The sequence below is a fragment of the Hemiscyllium ocellatum genome, chromosome 12, assembly GCF_020745735.1.
Source record: "Hemiscyllium ocellatum isolate sHemOce1 chromosome 12, sHemOce1.pat.X.cur, whole genome shotgun sequence".
In the NCBI taxonomy this organism is placed as follows: Eukaryota; Metazoa; Chordata; class Chondrichthyes; order Orectolobiformes; family Hemiscylliidae; genus Hemiscyllium; species Hemiscyllium ocellatum.
This window is the reverse complement of record NC_083412.1, coordinates 82,285,728-82,302,138: the sequence shown is the minus strand read 5'-3', so window position 1 is coordinate 82,302,138 and position 16,411 is coordinate 82,285,728. Positions and strand designations below refer to the sequence as shown.

The 16,411-nt window shown below is 41.2% G+C and overlaps 1 protein-coding gene across 1 annotated transcript in view; it reads right to left on the bottom strand.

Moving 5' to 3' along the window:
* Positions 1-16,411, bottom strand: part of LOC132821169 (bromodomain and WD repeat-containing protein 3-like) — a 231,047-nt gene that overhangs the window by 92,798 nt on the left and 121,838 nt on the right. Inside the window, exons 22-24 of the mRNA XM_060833782.1 lie at positions 8,549-8,616; positions 4,218-4,398; positions 1,015-1,131 (exon numbers count right to left, since the gene is read on the bottom strand). Coding sequence (XP_060689765.1) covers positions 1,015-1,131; positions 4,218-4,398; positions 8,549-8,616 — 366 coding nt within the window. The remainder of the gene's footprint in view (positions 1-1,014; positions 1,132-4,217; positions 4,399-8,548; positions 8,617-16,411) is intronic.

The window sequence follows — 16,411 nt, the reverse complement described above, 5'->3', positions numbered from 1 at the left end:
TGTAGAACTAGGATGGATAATTTTTTTTCCAGTCGCCACAGATACAATGGGATGAAAATCCTCTTCATGCTGGAAATCAGGGGAGATAGTAGGAGTAATGGCAACATCACTGGACTAAGAGAGGGGCTCAGGCTAATGCTAGTGGAATTTCTATTCAATTAATTGAGCTGGACTACTAAAATACTACAAGTGGTATATATAATCAGTACAATTACCATTAGTTCTTGTAAAATCCATTCTGCTTCACCAATAACCTTGAGGCAAATAAATCTATGATCTGTCATCCTGCTTCCACTTGGCCTATTTGTGACTCGAAATCACAGTAAATGGTTGACTCTTGATATTGCTTTTGCCCCACCCCAAAATAGCCAAGCTAGCGTCTCAGTCCAAGGGCAATTAGGAATGAGACACTCATGCTGGCCTTCCCAGTGACACATCTATCCCATAAAAATAAACAGTCCATGCTTCCATAATCTATTAAATAAATTGAATATTTCTACAATGCATTCACAATTGACAGCAGCACTAATTACAAAGAATGGTGTATATTTTGGAAAAATCAGATAGCAAAATGGAAGGAATACAGAAAAAATGCAAGATATTCTAGAAACACAAATAACCAATGAATAATCAGAATTTGCAAGGACACAATATACAGGTAAAGAGTGTGAAATGAAAGGTAAAATTCTCCCATTAGCTCTGAGAATTTGAACTCAGTATTAAAAATATGACAATTAAGTGTGGCATCAGTAAAAATTACTCTCAATATGTTGAATAATCAGGGAAAACCCAAACAAAATTGCAGAAGTATCAGTTCAAGATTGGGGTTACGGACAATATTGATCTTTTACTCCACACAGTAAGATTTAGTTATTTTGCATAAACCAAAAGAATCTTCATAAAATTCCTTTGTTTAAACTTTGGTCAATTCCTGAAGTACAAACTTTGTGATAGCATATCATGCATAGAACTCTTGGTGCACTACTGTTTGTAACTGAATGCCAGTTTTCTTACCTCATCACCCATCTGTGGAACATATGGTGACCTGCGTGGTACAGTATCTGTGATCCACTTTGGGGGATGCCATTCCTCTGAAATTGTACCTTCTCCAGTTGGCACGGGATTTGGTCTCTACATTGTAACAGAGAAACAAAATTACGTAATGCTCACACAAAACTATCCTCTCCCCAACTTAAAAATGTTTATATGTTGAAAGCAGTTTTCACATGAATTATAACATACCATGCATTAGTATGGCATTACAAAGCAGGCACTTGTTATGTTGCTATTAACTGAGAAAGGATTGAGATGATAAATTGAAGACTTTATGAATGCTAGCCATTTTCAACTGTTGTATAACTCATTCCATCTAAATAGCCTCATTCAGAGGACAGGATAAGAAAATCAGAAGAACCTTTACCATGTAAGCAAATAAAACAGAGGATCCCAAAAGTACTAAGCACACAAAGCATCTTCTGTGCACAGAGAAACAGAGTGGGTTGCGAGAAGATTTGTAGCTCGCTTGAGGTTCTGGATGTAGGATTACTCGCTGAACTGGAAGGTTTGCTTTCAGACGTTTTGTTGCCACACTAGGTAACAATATCAGTGAACCTCTGGATGGAGTACTGGTGGCACTGACTGCCTTCTATTTGTGTGTTTAGGTTTCCTTGGGTTGGTGATGCTATTTCCTGCGGTGATGTCATTGCCAGTTGTTTTTCTCAGGACGTGGTAAATGGGATCCTAGTCAATGAGTTTGTTGATAGTTCCGGTTGGAATGCTATTCTTCTAGCAATTCTCATACGTCTCTCTTTGGCTTGTCCTCGGATGGATATGTTGTCCCAGACAAAGTAGCGTCCTTCCTCATCTGTATGTAAGCATATTAGTGAGAGTGGGTCATGTCCTTTTGTGGCACATTGATGTCCATGTATCCTGATGGCTAGTTTTCTGCCTGTGCGTCCAATGTTGTGTTTGATACAGTCCTTGCAAGGTATTTTGTAAATGATGTTTGTTTTGCTTGTTGTCTGGATCAGGTCTTTCAAGCTCATTAGCTGCTGTTTTAGTGTGTTGATGGATTTGTGGGCTACCACGAAACCAAGAGGTCTGAGCTGTCTAGCAGTCATTTCTAAGATGTCTTTGATGTAGGGAAGAGTGGCTAGGGTTTCTGGACTTGTGGTCTGCTTGTTGGGGCTTGTTGCTGAGAAATCAGTGGACTGTGTTCATTGGGTACCCGTTCTTTTTGAATATACTGTATAGGTGGATTTTTCTCTACTCTGAGTAGTTCCTCTTTGCTGCATTGTGTGGTGGCTTGTTAAAACAATGTTCTAATGCAGCTTCATTTCTGGATGTTGGGATGATTGCTTCTGCAGGTCAGTATTTGGTCAGCCACTCTTCCCTACATCAAAGACATCTCAGAAAGGACTGCTAGACAACTCAGACCTCTTAGCATCATGGTAGCCCACAAACCCACCAACACGCTGAAACAGCTGCTAATGAACTTGAAAGACCTGATACAGACAACAAGCAAAACTAATATCATTTTAAAAATACCTTGCGAGAACTGTAACAAACATTACTTTTGACAAACAAGCAGAAAACTAGCCACCAGGATACATGAATATCAACTAGCCACAAAAAGATATGACCCTCTCTCACTAGTATACTGATATATAGATGAGGAAGGACACCACTTTGATCGGGACAACACATCCATCCGAGGATGAGCCAAACAGAGAGACATATGAGAATTGCTAGAAGCATGACATTCCAACCGAAACTCTATCAACAAACACATTGACTTGGATCCCATTTACCACTCTGAGAAAAAGAACTGGAAATGGCATCACAAGAAATGACATCACCAACCCAAGAAACCTAAACACAAATAGAAACCAGGCCAGTGCTTCATCCAGAGGCTCAATGATGATGTTACTCAGTATGGCAACGAAACGTCTGAAAATAAAACTTCCAGCTCAATCACAAACCTTCATCCATAGAGAAACAGAGTTTATGTTTCCAGGTGATGACCTTCAGCAGAAATCTTTGCCTCAGCTCATTCTAATGAAGGATCATTTACCTGAAATCCAAACAGGCTTTCCCTCTCCACAAATATGAAAACACCTGAGCATTTAAAATGTTTTGCTCTTGTTGTGGTTCTGTTCGCCGAGCTGGAAGTTTTTGTTGCAAACGTTTCGTCCCCTGGCTAGCCGACATCATCAGTGCTTTGGAGCCTCCTTCTTTGATGTTTCTTCCGGTATTTATAGTGGTCTGTCCTTGCTGCTTCCGGGTGTCAGTTTCAGCTGACCGCTGTAGTGGTTGGTATATTGGGTCCATTGGTACTACTGCGACCCTTAGGACTCATAACGGCACACAAACCAACAGCCACGCTCAGACAACAACTCACTAGAACAAAGGACCCGATACCCAACATGAGCAAAACTAATGTAGTTTATAAAATACCATGCAACGACTGCACAAAACACTATATAGGACAAACAGGAAGACAGCTAACAATCCGCATACATGAACACCAACTAGCCACGAAACGACACGACCAGCTATCCCTAGTAGCCACACACTCAGACAACAAGCAACATGAATTTGACTGGGAAAACACTACTATCATAGGGCAAGCCAGACAGAGAACAGCCAGGGAATTCCTAGAGGCATGGCATTCATCCACAAACTCCATCAACAAACACATCGACCTGGACCCAATATACCAACCACTACAGCGGACAGCTGAAACTGACACCCGGAAGCGGCAAGGACAGACCACTATAAATACCGGAAGAAACATCAAAGAAGCGCTTCGCAGGAGGCTCCAAAGCACTGATGATGTCGCCTAGCCAGGGGACGAAACGTTTGCAACAAAAACTTCCAGCTCGGCGAACAGAACCACAACAACGAGCACCCGAGGTACAAATCTTCGCACAAACCTTGAATGTTTTGCTCTTACTTCAGGTTTGCAACGTGTAATATTTCACTCCTATAACAACAGTGCAGCTGTGTTCAGGTGAAGGTGGTGAACAAATCCTAAAAAATTGGATCTCTCAATGAAGATTCCAGGGACATGATGCACTTCGGAACCTTAACCAATTATTTGTCATGCAAAATCTGAGCAAGTGTTAGGTGGTTAAGAATTATCACAGGCAAAGGTAGGGACCTGACTGTAATAGCATGCCCCAACACAAAATTTTAAAAAAGTAAGTTACAACTACCTTCCGTGGTCTTCCTTTAGGTTTCTTCAACTTTTGATTCCATGATGCTTTAACTTTATCATCTTGTTCATCTTCTGAGCTGCTCATAATGAGTGGAACTCGCCGTCTGGTTGGCCTTTTGGGTGGCTGAAGATTAATTCCTGCATTTGCTGTCCAATCTGAATATTCACTTGAAGAATCACTAAACACAAATAAAAATTAATTCATCTCCTATTCATAGCTAGAACAGAAATTGCAAATAAGAACAAATTCAACTTCCATCCATGTCAGAGAAGAAATAGTTTATTTCTTGTAATATCTTTTTGCTATAATGAAACAAAGATTTCCTTGAACACTTACAAAAAAGATGACTGGCTACCCGACAGCTTTTTTTTGTTCATATATGTGTGTATGTGTACATATCTTATACGTTCCTACTGATACATGTCTTTCAAACTTACTAGATTTACAAGTTTAAGATAAACCATGTCATTATTTGCACATACCAATGTGGTTAGAATGTTGCACATAAATTGTACTTGGACACCAATAAAGCCTCAGGATTTGCACTAATCTTGTTTTGACCTGAACATAGTCAATAAGTCCAGCACAAAAACATGTTTTCAACAATAAGGGCTGGTTTGGTCAGTTGATGGATACTGTTATAAAGAGGATACATATTTTGAGAACAAGTCTGCATTCCAAGCATGTTATCTTCCACATTTCCAGCAAATACACTCTCCTCCAAGTATACCTGCAATGTGGAGGAGGTATTATCTTCAAATCCACAGATTTGCACTCTTAGATAGTAAAGACTACAGGTAAATCCAGATATGGGTATGGGTCCCGCACCTAACAAGATAGCTTTAATATTAGCAAATATACAGGTGGGTACAATGGCATACATATATTTAGAAAGTTAGACTCATAATTAAAAATTATTGAAAAGAACAGTCTTTTTGAATGAGACCTTTAACCAGTCTGTCCTCTCAGCTGGATCTAAAAGATCCCATGACACTATTCCACAGAATGAGTTATTACTATCAAAAAACATGTTGAAGGGATGTTTCCTTCTGCGATACCTTGGTCCACTCCTCAATAAATGCTTTATCCCTTTCCCCTGGCACTTTTCTGTGTAAACAAGGGAGATGCAACAGCTACCTTTTCACCTCCTCCCTTTGCATCATCTTTGGTCCAAAAGCCTTTCCAGGTAAAGCAGCAATTTACAAACTTCTTTTGATTTAGTCAACTGCATTCACTGTTAACACATCTGGGGATAATAAGTGCCAGCTGACTGTGTGGAACATTTCCATTCTGCCTGCCAGCATAAATCACAGCTTCCAGTGGCTTATCATTTCAATTTTTCACCTTGCTTTCACTCTGATACTTGCCTTCAGTCTACAACACTGTTACACTAGGGTTCACTGTAAGCATTAGGAAACCAGCTAATTTCAGACAAACATATTTATTTCTTGTCTTTTGCTCGTTTAGGTTTGTTCTTTCAATTATCAGCACACCGACTAATGTCATATCATCTGTTTCTTTGTTGCCCCATCTCCATTCACTTCAGACCTGAAGGACTAACCTTTTAGAAACACAGACAAGAGTATGATATTTAGCCCATCAAGTCAGCTTGGCCAAATAAAACTGAATAATCAACGACTTCAGGATCTCTAACCAATACTATCTTCCAAACCCTTCATGCCATTATTAATCAGAAACATATTAGCCGCTATAGTAAACATTCTCAAAGGTGAAACTTCCACATCCTTCTTCGGTAGAGAATCCCAAAGACTCTCAACTGTCAGAGTTAAAACAATTTCTCTTACTCTTAGTCCTAAATGGCATCCACTTTATGTTTAAATTATGACCCTTGGTTCGATACTCCCCAAACAGGAGAAAACAGCTTAATTGCATTTATCCTACCTAAACCCTTCACGCATTTTATCGACTTCAATGAAATCATTTCTCAACCTTCAAAACTCTATAAAATATGACCTAGTTTGCCCAATCTGTCATAAACCAAGCTTCCCGTTATCCACCAAATTACAAACCTTCCTTTTGTGATTTTCCCATCCATCCTTTGTTCAAAACTTATTACATCCTTAACTCTTCCCAATTCTTATGAGGTCATGTGACTGAAATGTGAACACTCTCTACACAAATGCTGCATAAGCTGAGAGAGCTTTCCAGCATTTTCTGCTTGAGTTATGCACAATTTCCTGGTTAATAGTTCACACTCAATCAACATTATCAAAACAAAAAGTCTACTGTTTATTATCAGATTTCCATTAGTGCGAGATTTTCATATGCAAATTCACTGTCAACTTTATAGATTACAACAGAGACTGCATTTCAAAAGTGCTTAATTGACTCTAAAGCATATGGAACATATTTGGCGGTGAAAAACAATATAAATGCAAGACTTCCTGTTTTATTTTAGTAGGCCAGCCACCAAATGTCTTTGATTAATGCGAAGAGATTAAATAGAAAGCAAATAGGTATCAGGATTTATATCCATATGCCACAAACCTGGAGTTACTGAATCACTCTCATAGCTTCCTATCTACTTTTCTCTGAAAATCAAAATTCTTTCAAATGTCTGCTGCCAAATCTTATTTTCCTCAAATGCACCCGTGTCTCCACATCTCAATCTTAAAATCTTGTTTTCAAATTTCACCATCGTTTTCCCATCTGTACTTTCGATACCTCATTCAGTACTACAGACATTCAAGATCTTTGTGCAATTTGAATTCTGCCCTCTTGCACATCCCCAAATTTAATATGCCACCACTGCAGCTGTGCCATCAGTTCCCTACAACTTAAGTTCTGGAATTTCCTCCCTAAACCTCTCCACTGCTTATCCTCCTTTAAAGGTACTCTGTAGAAGCTGGTTATCTCTCATTAAATATTTGGCTATATGTTCTAACATTACTAAGTAACTTAATGTGAGCTTTATTTGCTAAATCTATTGAAGCACGGCAGGTGTTTTACAATGTTAAACGTATAATTTAATGCAAGATGTACGTGGTCACAAAGGATGTCCACATAAAGCAGCATTTATACAGAAGTAATCAGAGTGCAAAAACCTTTTTTAATCCCTCCTGTGTTTGGTGACATTGCAGTACATTCTTGATTCCAATGCCAATCCTGAACATTTGAAACAGATGCAGTCAAAGTTTGCAATAATGTAAGGCAGCAACTCACCGCCATCTTAAGGTCAACTATGGATGGACAATGTATGCTATTGTAGCCAGCAAAGCCCACAATTCCACAAAGAGACAAAAATATAATTGAAATAAAAACAGAAATTGCTGGGAAAACTCAGCACCTCTGGCAGCATCTGTGGTGAGACAGCAGACTTTTCATTTCAAGTCCAGTGACCCTTCTTCAGCAGTTCACTTCTTTTGTAAATTTTGAAGTAGTTAATCCTGTTGTCAACACAAATGGATGCACAAGGGAACCTCAATTATCTGAATACCAATTATCCAAATATCGGATTATCCGAAGGAGATCTCGAGGTCCCGATAGAAACATTACATCAAAAACACATTTCCAAGTGATCGCGTCTTTTATTTATAGTGATTAAACAGGCACAATCTCCAAATGACTGACCTCCCACCCCCTCTCTCTCTCTCTCTCTTTCCCCCAACACTTTCCCTGGAGTTGTACAGAGGGATGTACCCTAACCCCACCCCACTTCCTTCTCAGGAATAATCTCTCCAAAATTGTCCTGTGCAGGGCAAACGTGGAACCTGTTAAAAATTTGCAGTAAGAAGTTCTGCTTGTGGCTATGGCTGTGTTTGTGCGCCATTTGGATACTAACCCCACAAAGGCTGCTGCAGCAACAGCAATCTTGTTGTTGGTGTGCAGTCTGGATGCCCTGCCCCAGAGAGGGGCCTGGGATGGAAGTGTCTGTGCAGGGGACAGGAGCTCGCACGCTTTGTGCTGGAGAGGGGGCACGGGATGGGGGTCGGTCCGGGGCAGGGATTCGCACGCTTTGTTTTTTTTGGGGGGGGGGGAGGAGACCAGGTTAGGGGCTGGACGGCTGGGCAACAGTAGGGCTGTGTTGGGGTCAGGGCTTGCGCGCTTTGTACTGAGGGGAAGGTTGGACCAGGTTAGGGGGCTGTGTTGGACGGGGGTGTGGGCGGTGTCTCGTCCACTGTGCGCTGCCTTGTCTCATGAACTGCGAGCAGACTTGTAAACTCCGAGCCCTAGAGGAAAGGCATTTAATCGATTTTCCGAATACTCCATTATCTGAACGAAATAGTACCCACCCATCTCGTTCAGATAATTGAGTTTCCTAAAAGGCAAAAGTGTACTTAAAAAATACAGCGAAGCAATTGCCTTACCTTGAGCTGTTAGTTTCACTCTGCCATTCCTCTGAAGAGCCGCCACTGCCCTCTGCTGAATTAGTTTCCTGTAATTAAAGAGACATATTTATAAATATTGCTTCATTACTTCAATGTAAATTTGAAAATTTGTTTAAATTTTATCACCAAAATCTCCCAAGACGCCAAAGTTCTAATAGGATCACAGAATTATAGAATCCCTACAGTGCAGATAGAGTCCACTCAGCCCAAAGTCTACACCAACACTCCAAAGAGCATTCCACTCTCCTCTATCCTATCGCCGTAATTCCGCATTTACCATCGCTAACCCACCGGCCCACACAACCCTGGACATTACAGACAAATTAGCATGACCAATCCACCTAACCTGCACATCTTTGGTAAACAAAAAAACCCAAAGAACTGCAGATGCTGGAAATCACAAACAGAAATTACTAGAAAAACTCTGCAGATCTGGCAGCATCTGAAGAGAAAGCAGAGTTAACATTTGGTTCTAGTAAACCTTTCTCAGAACTGATTCTGAGTGGAATCAAGGGTTATGGAGATAAAGCAGGAACAGGATACTGATTGTGGATGATCAGCCATGATCATAATGAATGGTGGCGGTGCCTCGAATGGCCGAAGAGCCTACTCCTGCACCTATATCTATTTCTTTGCACAGATGCTGCCATACCTGCCTAGTTTTTCCAGCAATTTGTTTTTGTTGCTGCATATCTTTGAACTATGGGAGGAAGCTGGAGCACCTTAAGGAAACCTATGCAGAAACGGGAGAATGTGCCAACTCCACGCAGACACCAAAGGCTGAAATCAAAGCTACGTTCTTTGTGCTGTGAGGCAACATCACTAACCACTGAACCACCACATCCAAGTTCTCTTGTTGCTACCCACCAACAGCTTTAGCAGTTTCACTGACTTAATTATGAGTTAAACCTTTGCACACACGGGGGGAAAAAAATCTACTAGGGAGATAGCTCACATGACCCCCATCCCCAAAAACAAAGTTGGCGACAAGGCAATAGACTCAGAACAAACTTATCTCGCAGTCATAAGGTGCTGCAGGCAGGGCTGAATTAGTGGATCAGTAGCCATTCAATTCTCAGTAGCAGGAAGTTTTACCCTCCTGAGTGCTAGCCAACCTCAATAACCAATAACTTCAGCTGCATCTGAGCTCTGTAGCGGTTGCAACTGGGACTGCAAGCAGCCCTAGGATGAGGGGTCCAAATAGATCTCAGACCAACATAAGCAAGGGGCATAGGATGGAGAAAAGGTTTCGCAAATTTGTTGGCAGTTACGTGGTGGTGGTGGGTGCAGTGGGCTTGTGAAAACAATTTTGACATCTGTGCAGGGAATAAAAAATGGGGCATTTTGATGTATGATGGACACCCTCTGAAGGTCGCATTCGTCTTTCTTCCTGCACTCAAAACTGGTAAGAAAAGAACAGGTTGCCCAATTCCACCGAAATGCATAACATTCATATTATGATATGCATACTGTAACAAAGCAGTCAGCTGAGCTTTTAACAAGCTCAATTGACTTTTAACTACTAATTTACATAGCAGTACCATCCATACAATAGGGCTGAGCTCAGGTGTGGATTGGAAGGTGATGAGCTGAGTTCCACACTCTTATACAGACCCCTTTGCTGAAAACATACCTAGCAGGAAATCTAATATCTAGCCTCAGGTATTAAAAAAATTCCCTAGCCTTCATCAAATCAACCTGATTCCAAGCAGTTTCAGTTTAACAGAATTTTAAGAAAGCATTAGACAAGTTACTATACAGAAAGGTGGATAATTGTAATTAAATGTGTACAATTCATATTAATATTTTTATGTATTGGCTTACAAATTGAGCAAGGTGGGTGCTAGCCACTACTGTGGAAGATTTTCACTAGGGGGAACAAAAAAGGTCAGAGAGTCCTTTGTGAACAGGGACCAAATCCAGCATTTGTCAGAAAGAGGGTCACCACAGATCCCGGTGGGGTTCACGGAAAGATGTTTACTGAAAGCTGTTTACATGGAGAGTTCATGACAAGCAGCATCAACACTGAGGTCAATAGTAGAACATTGTTCAAACGTTAGTCCAGAAGACACCATGATTCCTTTTAGAAGCAAGTTTGGTTTATCTGAGGAATTCAGGGAAACAGTCACATTAGTAGAAAGGGCTTCATCTATGAATCTTCCAAACCAGGAGAGTCTAGTCAGAAATCTATAGATTATTAGAACAAAGGTGGTTTAGGTTTTCAGAATTGTAACATGTTCATATTGGTTGACTTGGAAAGGACTCAAATTGCTTCCAGTTTTTAAAAAATTCATTTACGGACATAGGCAGTGCTGGCTGTGCCAGTACTTGTTTCACACGAGATGGTAGTGCTGAGCACCCTTCTTGAACTGCTGCAGTCCATATGCTGTCGGCAGTCTCTCAATGCTACTCGGCAGGTAATTCCAGGAATTTCACCCAATGACATTGAAGAAATGGCAATATGCATCCAAGTCAGGATGGTGAGTGGCTTGCAGGGGAAACTGCAGGTAGTGTTGTCCTTGTCCTTCTAGATGATAGTGATAATGGGTTTGGAAGGTGCTGTCTAAGACCCTTTGCTGAATTTCTGTAGTGCATCTTACAGATAGCATGCACTGTTGTTACTGAGTGTTGACGGAGGACAGAATGAATGTGGCGCCAATCAAAAGCTCTGTTTTGCCCTGGATGCTGTCAAACTTAAACACTGTAGGAGCTTCCAGACAAGTGGGGCCTGCAGAGATGTCTGGAGCGGAGATGAAGACTCTAAGACATACGAGTGGAAGACAGACCATTTGGCGCATTGAGTCTCCCCTCAACCTTCTAAACTCTAATGAATACAATCCCAGGATCCTCATCCGCTCATTGTATGTTAGGCCTACCATTCCAGGGATCATCCATGTGAATCTCCACTGGACACACTCCAGTGCAAGTATGCCCTTCCTGAGATGTGGGGCCCAGAATTGGACACAGTATTCTAAATGGGGCCTAACTAGAGCTTTATAGCACATTGCTGCTTTTACATTCCAACCCTCTTGAGATAAATAATAACATTATATTTGCTTTCTTAACCATGGACTCAACCTGCAAGTCAACCGTGACAGAATCCTGGACTAGCACTCCCAGATCCCTTTGTACTTTGGCTTTATGAATTTTCTCACCGATTAGAAAATAGTCCACGCCTGCCTTCCTTTTTCAAAGTGCAAGACCTCACACTTGTTCACATTGAATTCAGTCAGCCATTTCTTGGACCACTTTCCTAAACTGTCTAAATCTTTCTGCAGCCTCCCCACCTCCTCCTTAAAGCTAAGATAGATTTTTTTTTAAACAATAAAGGTGAGAGCATGGGTAAATAGATCTGAATCCCCGAAAAGATCAGCCATGATCTTATTTAATGGCGGAGCCCGCTCAAAGGTCAGACGGCCTACTCCAACTTCTGCTTCTAGTTCTTATGTTATGTTCTTATATGCACCTCATAACCTTATACATCTTAATCATATCCACCCTCAGTCTCCTCTGCTCCAAGCAAAAAAAAACAGTTTATCAGATTCTCTTAACTAAAACTGTACTGCCCATGCATCATCCTGGTCAATCTTTTCTGCACCCTCTCCAGTGCAGTCACATTCCTCCTCTATGTGGATTCCAGTACTGCATACAGTACTCTAGCTGTGACCTAATCAACTTTTCATACAGTCCAACACAATTTCCCTGCTCTTAAGCTCTATTCTTTGGTTAATAAAAGGAAGTATGCTATCTTAACCTACCTGTGCCACTACCTTAAAGGGCTGGTGAGTACGCACATCAAGATCCCTCAGATCCTTGGTGCTTCCCAGAGTCCTACTGTTCATCATGCATTCCCTTGCCTAAGTATATCTTTTCACACTTATCCAGATTGAATTCTATTTGCCACTGATCAGATCATCTGATCAGCCGGTTTGTACCCTTCTCAACTTTTTTATCCCAAAATTTATGTAACACCATAAACTTACTGATTGGTTTCTTTGCTGTGAATGCCAGAGGTGAGGCGAGAAGGACAGTCCTTGGCATCAAGGCCACATTTGACCAGGTGCGGCAACAAGGAGCTCTCACAAAATAGAAATCAACTGGACTCCAAACTCACTGCAGGTTGGAGTTATACGTGGCACCTAAGATGATGATTATGCGTATTGACGATCTTTCTGAATGGATTGAGGATTGGCTGTCTGGCAGAAGGCACAGTGTTGGGATAAAAGGTTCTTTTTCAAATGACAGCTAGTGATAAGTGGTGTCTCGCAGGGTTCAGTTTTAGGGCTGCATCTGTTCATTTTATATATTAGTGATCTGGATGAGGAGACTGGGGGCATTGTGGCAAAGTTTGCCGATAATACGAAGTTGGGCGGACAGGCAGCAAGTTCTGAGGTGGTGATTCTGTGATTCGTGCACAAGGACACCTAGGTCCCTCTGCATAGCAGCATGCTGCAACTTTTTACGATTCAAGTAATAATCCTTTTTACTGTTACTCCTACCAAAATGGATAACTTCACATTTATTAGCATTGCATTCCACCTGCCAGACGTTGGCCCACTCATATATTCCTCTGCAAAGTTTCACAAACTTTGCTCTGCCACTCAGTGTCATTTGCAAAACTTTGACACACTGCACGTGGTCCCCAACTCCAAATTATCTCTATAAATTGTGAATAATTGTGGTCTCAACACCGATCCATGCGGCACACCACTAAGTCACTGATTGCCAGCCAGAATAGCAATCATTTATCTCCACTCTTTGCTTCCTGTTAGTCACCTAATTTTCTATCATACTAATATTTTACCTGTAAAGCCATGCATCCTTATCTTATGCAGCAGCCTCTTGTGTGGCACCTTCTCGAAGACCTTTTGGAAATCTAGGGACACCACATCCACTGGGTCCCGTTGCCCACCTTGCTTGTCATGTCTTCACAGAATTCCAAAAGATTTGTTAAGCAAGACCAGTCTTCATGAACCCATGCTGTGTCTGTCTAATGGGGCAATTTTTATCAAGTTATCTTGCTATTTCTTCCTTGATAATAGGCTCAAGCATCTTCCCCACTACAGAGGTTAAGCTAACCAGTCTATAATTCCCCATCATTTGTTTACCCCGCTTCTTAAACAGTGATGTTATATTTGCTGTTTTCCAATCTGCTGGAATTGCCCCAGAGTCCAACGAATTTTAGAAAATTTCAACGAGTACACTTGCTATTTCTCCCGCCATCTCTTATAATACGCCAGGTTACATTCCATCAGGGCCAGGAGACTTGTCTATCCTTAGTTCCATTAGCTTGCCCAATACTACCTCTTCCATAATAATGGTTGTTTCCAGGTCCTCACCTACCTTGGTCTCTTTGTTAATTACTGGCAAGTTATTAGTTTCCTCCACTGCGAAGAGCAATCCTGTGATGTCAACAGTAGATGGGAAGAACCTTTTCCCCTTGAAGGGCCCAATGACCAAGGGGTAGGACGCTTCAAAGAGATAAGAGGAAACTTTCCTTCCACCCAGAGGAAATCCGGAACCCTTTGCCTGCCAGAATGGTGGAGGCAGAAACCCTCATAACCTTTAACAAATATTTAGATGGACATTTGCAATGGCAAGGTATACAATGCTATAGACCAATCACAGCTAAATGTGATTAGAATAGTTAGAGGTGATTGGTTTTGACCATGGCAGGTTTGATGGACCAAACAGACCTTTTCTCGTACAGACCTCTAAATTACAAGGAGTCAGTTAAGTTCAAACTTGAGGTGTTGAGATAGGGGTGTTATTTCCCTTTCATTCTATGATGGAATGTGTTAGAAAACAATTTAAAATTTCATTGTGCTGCATATTCAGAGATCTTTCTAACTGTCTTCTACATTCCATTTTTCTCATTTATTTTTGACAAACTTCTGTCCTGATACTCAAGAAAACCTGCAGCTCTTGCAAATGTGTTATCAGTGACTAACTGTCATAGTTAGGAAATGAAAATAAATTTTTCAATCCAGATTTCACTTGGTGATTTGACTTGACCAGTCATAAACAAAAAACAAGGAGATGGCGGCCATTCAACCCATTGAGCCTATTCCATTATTCAGTATGATATGACTAATCTTCTATTTCAATGCCATGTTCCTGTTTTCTTCCTATACCTCGATGCCTAAAGAATATACACATTTTAATCTCTTTCTTGAATATATTCAGTGACTTGGCCTCTAAAACTTTCTGGATTTGACAATTCCACAGGTTCACTACCCTCTGAGTGAAGACATTTTTCTTCATCTCTGTTTTAAATGGTCTATCCCATATTCTGAGACTGTCATTCCTGATTCTAGGCTCCCCAAACACTGTCTCTGCATCCTGTCTGTCAGCCCATTTGAACTTCATATGTTTCAATCAGATCCCCTCTCATCCTTTTCAACTTTAATGACTAAAGGCCTAGTTGAACCAACTTTTCTCACAGGACAGTCCTGCCCATCAGCACTGTGAACCCTCCACTGCACTCCCTCTGTAGCAAGTATACATTTTCTTACATAGGGTAACTAAAACCAGAAGCAATACTCAAGATGTGTGGAGTTTGCACGTTCTCCCCGTGTCTGCGTGGGTTTCCTCCGGGTGCTCCGGTTTCCTCCCACAGTCCAAAGATGTGCAGATTAGTGAATTGGCCATGCTAAATTGCCCATAGTGATAGGTAAAGGTGTAAATGTAGGGGTATGGGTGGGTTGCGCTTCGGCAGGTCGGTGTGGATTTGTTGGGCCAAAGGGCCTGTTTCCACACTGTAAATAATCTAACACATGTGATCTCTCAAAACCTTGTATAATGGCATTAAGGCATCACTACTTCTAAATCAAATTCTCTTGTAGTGAAAGCCAATATACCATCGACTTTGCTAATTGCTTGTTGCACCTGCCAGTTTACTTTCATTGATTGGTATCAATGAAACCAAGGTCACCAAGAACACATTATCTTGGAATTTGGAATACAGTAAAATTTCAAAACATGCCAACAGTACCAAACTTGAGGAGGAGTAAACAGTGAGGACGACATGAATAACCTGCAATAAGCATAGTAAAGCTAGTAAAATGGGTGGCCAAGTGCTAGCTGTAATTTAATATGAAAATAGTACTGGAGAACAAGAAAATGGCAGAGGAACTGAGGAGATGCCGTGTATCAGTTTTCACAGAAGGCACAAGCAGCATACCAGAACTTAAAGAAACTCAAGGGCCAGAAGTGAGCGCAGTGGCCATCATGCATAAGAAGGTTGTGGGGAAGCGGAAGAGTCTGAAGGCTGATAAATCAATCAGACCAGATGCACTACAGTCCAGGTTTCTGAAGGAGATAGCTGAGGAAACTGTAGAGACATTGGTGGCGATGTTTCAGGAATCACCAGAGTCAGGGAGGGTCCCAGAGAACTGGAAAATGGCTAAAGTAACACCCTATTTAGGAAGGAAGGCAGATGACAGTAACTATAATCAGGTCAGCCCAACCGTGGTCATTGGTAATGTTTGAGAGTCCATTCTTAAGGATGATATTGTTGAGTACTCTGAAATCTATGGCAGAATAGAGCTGAATCAGCAAAACCTCTTTAAGGAGAGGCATACCCAACAAATCTATTAGAATTTTTTGAGGGGGTAACAAGCAAGTTAGATAAAGGAGAGCCAGCGGACATAATCTATTTGGATTTCCAGAAAAACTTTGACAAGATGTTGTACAAAGGACTGCTAAATAAAGTAATGGCTTATGTTGTTAGGGGCATATTACTGGCAAATTACAAAGGAGTGGCTGATTGGCAGAAGGTAGAAAGTAGGGATAAAGTGACCTTGTTCAGTATATCAGCTGGTGATCAGTGGAGTACCACAG